Source organism: Equus asinus, chromosome 20 (genome assembly GCF_041296235.1).
Source record: "Equus asinus isolate D_3611 breed Donkey chromosome 20, EquAss-T2T_v2, whole genome shotgun sequence".
Classification (NCBI taxonomy): domain Eukaryota; kingdom Metazoa; phylum Chordata; class Mammalia; order Perissodactyla; family Equidae; genus Equus; species Equus asinus.
This window is the reverse complement of record NC_091809.1, coordinates 89,701,744-89,708,152: the sequence shown is the minus strand read 5'-3', so window position 1 is coordinate 89,708,152 and position 6,409 is coordinate 89,701,744. Positions and strand designations below refer to the sequence as shown.

The window sequence follows — 6,409 nt, the reverse complement described above, 5'->3', positions numbered from 1 at the left end:
AGTTCCTGGTGTACCCTTCAATATTGGCTGTCTCTGTCATCAGAATAGGAAACTCACAGTCCATTCTAAAGGATTCAACCAAAGAAAACACTTTTGAACCTTCACAAAGAGAAATAACAGCAAATAATCCAGTAAAAGAATGATAAGCATTATGGCTTTAAGGTGAAATTCCTGTTGGGGCTGGAAGAAATTAAGGGCCTTCGGCTGGGGTCAAGGGCTGCTCTATTTCTAATCCAATATTTCCTGAAGAGTGAAAATAAGGAATCCTGAAGTCAATCCTTGTCCAATTGTATGCAGTAGAGGGCTTTTCTAGGACTTCCATGGAGTCAGCCAAACAGAGCTTTCCCTATAGCTATCTCTTCTACACTCTGAAGGAAGGAAGGGCTTAGTTAAGTCACCTTGCTTGGTGAGGCTAAGTTGTGCATAATGGGTAAAAGCAGAGACTCTAGAGTCAAACTGTCTAGTTCTCAGTTGTGGCTTCACCACTTACTGGCTCTTTAATTTTGATCAAATTATCCTGCTCCCCTTTACCTGTACCTTTGCATTATCTGTGAAATTAGTATAACAATATTGACTGCTCTTAAATGTTTTTTTTAAAAGGGTGAAATGAGATAATGGGTATGAATATTCAGCATAATGCCTAGCACGTGGTAAGTGTTAAGTTAAATGTCAGCAATGATTAATTGATGATGATGATTTGAAAACTTCATTGGGACAGATTAAGAGTCCCAATGGAAACCCGAGTTCTAACACTTCACTATATATATTATAGTTTCGATAGTGATATATTCTACATTTTAAGGGACTACATTTTAAGAGACTCTGGATTTCTAGCTTTTACAGGGTACTTTATATGGCATTTCCCAGCAACTACTCCACTGCTCCAGTCTCTGAATTCCTCCTCATCTGCTTCCCTAACTACCAGACTTGGCAGCACTGGCTGTCCCTGCCTCTCAGCCTCCTCTTCCTTCTGGCCATGGGGGCCAATGCCACCCTTCTGATCACCATCTGGCTGGAGGCCTCTCTGCACGAGCCTGTGTACTATCTGCTCAGCCTCCTCTCTCTGCTGGACATGGTGCTCTGCCTCACTGTCATCCCCAAGGTCCTGGCCATCTTCTGGTTTGACCTCAGGTCCATCAGCTTCTCAGCCTGCTTCCTCCAGATGTTCATCATGAATTGCTTCCTTGCTATGGAGTCTTGCACATTCATGGTCATGGCCTATGACCGCTATGTGGCCATCTGCCACCCATTACAATACCCATTCATCATCTCTGACCAATTTGTGGCTAGAGCTATCATCTTTGCTGTGGCCCGCAATGGCCTCTTTTTTCTCCCTGTTCCAATTCTTTCTGCCAGACTCAGATACTGTGCAGAGAACATCATCAAGAACTGCATCTGCACTAACCTGTCTGTGTCCAGACTCTCCTGTGATGACATCACCTTCAATCGGCTCTACCAGTTTGTGGTAGGCTGGACCCTACTGGGCTCTGACCTAATTTTTATTGTTGTCTCATATTCCTTTATTCTGAAAGTTGTGCTAAGGATCAAGGCTGAGGGTGCTGTGGCCAAGGCCCTGAGCACATGTGGTTCCCACTTCATCCTCATCCTCTTCTTCAGCACAGTCCTGCTGGTTCTGGTCATCACTAACCTGGCCAGGAAGAGAATTCCACCAGATGTCCCCATCCTGCTCAACATCTTGCACCACCTCATCCCCCCAGCTCTGAACCCCATTGTTTATGGTGTGAGAACCAAGGAGATCAAGCAGGGAATCCAGAAGCTACTGAAGAGGTTGTAAGAGGTAAAAAGGATCAGACTCACCTTTGGAATTATTAACAAAAGTCAGGAATTATTTTTATGTTGGAAAGGAAATTTCACTTTTTAATCCTGGAATGAGTTCTGATTCTCCTTCTTCTTAATATTTAGACAACAATGAAAACATTCTTCTGTGAATCCTTGTTTACTGTTGCTTCAGAGAAAACTTCTCTTTCCTAGATTGGAAACTTGAGAGTTTTCCCTGACCAAATCCATAATTGATGATCTTGCCAAGTCTTAGCCAAATGGAGCTGGATTAGAGTGGGAGTGTTTGAGCACTAAAGAAACAAACTTTATATGATGTCCTTAAAAGGATCTGCCTGACTCCTGATTTGCAAAGGATATAGATGCTTCTCCTGTCTCCTGATTCAGCCTAGCAGAGCCCTACATGGCTTTTGTGTTGTGAAGGGTTGCTTGGACTGAAGTATAGATGTTCATCCCAAGTCTTTGGCTCTTGAAGTCCAGTGCTTTACCCTGAACATCCCTGACTGTCTTCTTTGGCACCTGTGGCAGACTTGCCATCTTCTGGCTCTGCCGCTCCTCCTACTCTCTTTTAAGATTTTCTATCTGTCCAACCTCTCCTTATTTCTTGTTGTTTTGAAGAGTGAATAAACTAAGTATGAAAATTTTGTTCAGGACATCGAATGTATACACATTAAATTACATAGGCATTAAATGAGTTGCTATTATAATTATTATTCTAAGCACACTGCTTCCCCTGTGCCCTCCGAATAGAAGGCAGATCATCATCTCACACTCCATTTACCTTGGCATAGAAGATATCCATTCCGTTTTAGCCCTCCTCCATCCCTGCAGTCATTTTTATTACTGGTTTATTTTCTTGAGAAATCTTTTTGATTTATGTGAGAGTTAACACTTTGGAACCCCAAACTATTGGATGTCTAATAAAACTGTCGATTAGGCATAGTCTATTCATATCCATTTCAGTCTGGGTATGCCATGAGGCTTCCTATGAAGCATATCTTCTGGAACTCCAAAAGACAGCCACCGGTGATATGTGGCTATGACATCACCCCAGTACTCACATCCTTTCAGGTTATCTGGCTTCTATTGTCACTTTCCACCAAAATTCTCTCCACATTCTTATCTGGTGTAGTCAAGGGAGCAAGACAGGGTCTGACACACCAATTATGAAATAAAAATCTGCTTTCACCACACCCAACCAGCTGTCTTAGTAAATTATCTTATTGATTTATGGTCACATAGCATGCAGATGCTAGACTGCTTTGCAACTGCTGCCCAGGGCAGTAGAAAGGAATGTACCTCTCAGTTTACATGCAAAACAACGTAGGAAATAAATAGAGCCCACAACGCTGATCACATACTTTCTTCAGATCTCATGGAGTCCCTACAATAGTTCAATTTTCCTTCTTAGGATAGGACAGCTCCTGCAGCTTCTCTCAGGACCAGCTATGACTTGGCACTTCATGTGAGAAAAGCTGCTAAGCTGTTATTCTCTGCTTCTGCTTCTGCTTCTGAAGTGTTCTCAGTAGACAAGAGCTATGGTATCATTCATTGGTGTCTTCACTTTTGTTTACTTCTCTCCTGTCTATCACAATTTCTTCTTTCTTTGATTTGTTATTCTTCCTAATTTTGCCTCTTCCTGAGTGAAAGCCTTTGGTTCTGGCACACTGACAATACATAACCCAGGCAGTAGAAGGAGCCTCCCTGGAATTTCTGCTTTTGTTTATGAAAAGGTGGTAGCATTAGAAGAATAGAGTATATCAGAATTATTTTTATCCTTAGGCATTACTTATGGTCAGTACTAGCTTGGCCAGATGAAATGAGGTTGATATCCAATCCAAAGTTCCCTTTAGAGACACATTCAAAGCAACAGAGGTAGTATCTTGCTCAGCTATACCCCATCACCTGAAACACAATTGCAATCCCAATCCCGGAACTCAGACTTTCTGAGGTAGAAAGACAGCATCTTCTCCAACTCCCTCACTCCTATTTCTGGCACCCAGAAGCTTTCTAAGGCATTTCTGTTTACCACTGCACATATTCGGATGAAGCCTATACTCAATGAGTGAGTGAGTCAGATTTTCACGCTCTTACCATGCCCTATCATTAACAACAAATGTTTCACATGTCCATTCCTATTTCCAATTAAGCCACTGCATTGTGGGTGATAAAGAAAAATAATATGTCCATAGCATATTATGCTTCATGGCCCAGCTTTTCGTACACTGGCTATAATGAAACGATCCCAGTTTAAGGGTAATATTAAATCCTCATTTAAACATAATTTTCCCAAGAGTACACTTAATGTCTGAAATAAATTTCTCTCTGTCCTAAGTCTAGAAACACTTGTTTTTCAAACATATGTGCTCTTTATGTAGACCTTCCCCCTAAGTCTTTCCAGTTTACCTCAACTTTCTCCCTGTTCACCACTATTGCTATATTGAATTTCATCTTTTGTATTTCCTCTGCTCATGCGCTCTCCTTTCCTTTCCCCCATCACCCTAACCCTTAACCCCCAGGAATGGGCCTTATGCTCTAGGTTCAGATGCCTAAAATGGTCTTATCTCCTGTGGGCTGTGGGGAGGTAAGGGACAGAGTGGAGCTTAGGGCCATGAAAATAACCTCTGGAACCTCTGGGAGACTAGATCAGATGGTTCAGTAAACAGCTGTAAATAGCAAGAGTGCAGTCCTGTCTCATCAGGCTGGTAGGTCTGTTTTGGAGCCAAGAAAATGATGAAGATGGGAATGATGAGGCATGTGGGGATCCGGATAGTCAAGAGAAGAAGGGAGAAGAAGTTCTTCTGGTAGGACTACAGCAGGTCTGGTACTGCAGGTTCAGAGCCTACTAATTTCCCCAAATCTGGTACATCACTTCTTTCATATGGGAGCAAAGGTTTTCTAGTGTAAGCTGTGTTCTACCCATTTAGAAAATGGAGGTTTTCAGGGTGAGTGTTCTTGAATTAAATCTATATCTTATTATTGCCTGTGGAAACTGGAGACCAGGAGTTTATATTCTCAACTGCAACTGAGCCCCCACTAGAGAAGATTGCCCAAGAAGCACCAGTGAGATAGGAACAGTAATCCCAGCTGCCTTGATTACTCCCAGCTGGCCTTCCTGTCTCATCCTGCCTTGTTTCAGTTCTCCTTCCTCTTTCTCGAGCTTGGACAGAAAACTTTTCCATTGCTCAAGCCACCATGCCTCCTAGAAGACTCCATACTGGGGGGGGGGGGGTTCAATTCTTTATTTTGGATTCATTGATATAGGAAAAAGAACACTGTAACCACCTGGAAACAAAGCAGATGAGTTTATAGAAATAGATTTATTTCTTTAAGGTAACTGGAATCTGGCCACAAGTAAGTTTGTATGGTCTGACTAACAGGATAAGCAGTTTTTTATCTGGATTTATATCTGAAGCTATAGTTGTTTTCTAATTCACATGCTACCTTTTGAACTTCAACTCTCTTGCCACTCTTTGTTAACAAAACCTAGTTCTAGTCTCCAAATATATCTTATGTGAAAGAATTGTGTTTCTATGACCACATTTGGAGATATCTGGACATTTTGGCATTCCTGTTGAATGGTGACATTGATTCTAAAAAGAATAAATAACTTCACTGGTCTAAGGTAGGAGTGAGGGGAAGAGCAATGTCTAGTCTGAGTCAAGGAGGTTAGGGTGGCTGGAAAGTCCTAGTCTCTGGTGGAGGTGTCTGTGCTACCTCTAAGTTGAGAGCTTGGTATGGATTGATTATCTCTGTCCTTAATGAGGTATTCCCATCCTGAAGTTTGAAAGATTACTTCACTAAGAAATATTTAAAGGAAGCTTGATGGAGAAAAAGAAAGCAAAAACTGTAATTTTGAGCTGATCCAGAAACAGAATCAAATGAAAGGAGTTCCCATATACAACCTAAGAGCCAAAGGTGCCAGATTGCCAACACCAAGCGTAAACTCATACACGAAGAAAAATAAAAAAGAGGATGTTTAGTTTTCCAAAACTCTAGACCTGTGCTGTGCAATACAGCAGCCAGTAGCCACATGTGGCTGTTGAGCATTTGTAATGCGGCTAGTCAGAATTGAGATGGATTTTAAGTGTAAAATACACACTTGATTTGAAGACTGTACAAAAAAAAATTGTAAAATAGGTCTTTGCTGGTTTTTTACATTGATTACACATTAAAATGATAGTATTTTGGATATATTGAGTAAAATAACATTACTAAAATTAATTTCACATATTTCTTTTTAATTTTCAGGTGATTACTAGAAATTTAAAATTATCTATGTGGCTTGCGTTGTATTTCTATTGGAAGTGTTGCAACAGATTATATGGAAAGTGATAATGTATTAGGCAAAATAGAAGGGCAAATTTGTTTCTTCCAACTTCCAAATCTGCTTTCAAATTCACTTACTTCTTACCTTTGAGGAACAGGTTTCTGCTCTTTAAGGACTTAGTTGCCACTGTTGGTAAAAACTGGCTAAGGTTGGACTTCTTCAAGAGCATTAAAAAAACAAGTGTCACTGTGGCATATCAGCCAATGTTCTGAGATCAGCCTTAGCATGGCAACCATAAAAAAGTATCTCATAAGTGTCTTACATTTGTTCATAACTGGCTGT

General features: G+C 40.9%; 1 protein-coding gene across 1 annotated transcript; it reads left to right on the top strand.

The window, feature by feature from the left end:
- The first annotated feature begins 853 nt into the window (after nucleotides 1-853).
- On the top strand, nucleotides 854-1,795 carry LOC106828985 (olfactory receptor 56A4-like). Its single transcript, XM_014837836.1, has one exon. It carries the CDS (start codon nucleotides 854-856, stop codon nucleotides 1,793-1,795), a length of 942 nt encoding a protein of 313 aa, XP_014693322.1.
- Nucleotides 1,796-6,409: the final 4,614 nt, after the last annotated feature.

Bases quoted from the DNA above. Each gene is read 5' to 3' on its own strand.
- LOC106828985 (XM_014837836.1), top strand. From the start codon at position 854: ATGGCATTTCCCAGCAACTACTCCACTGCTCCAGTCTCTGAATTCCTC.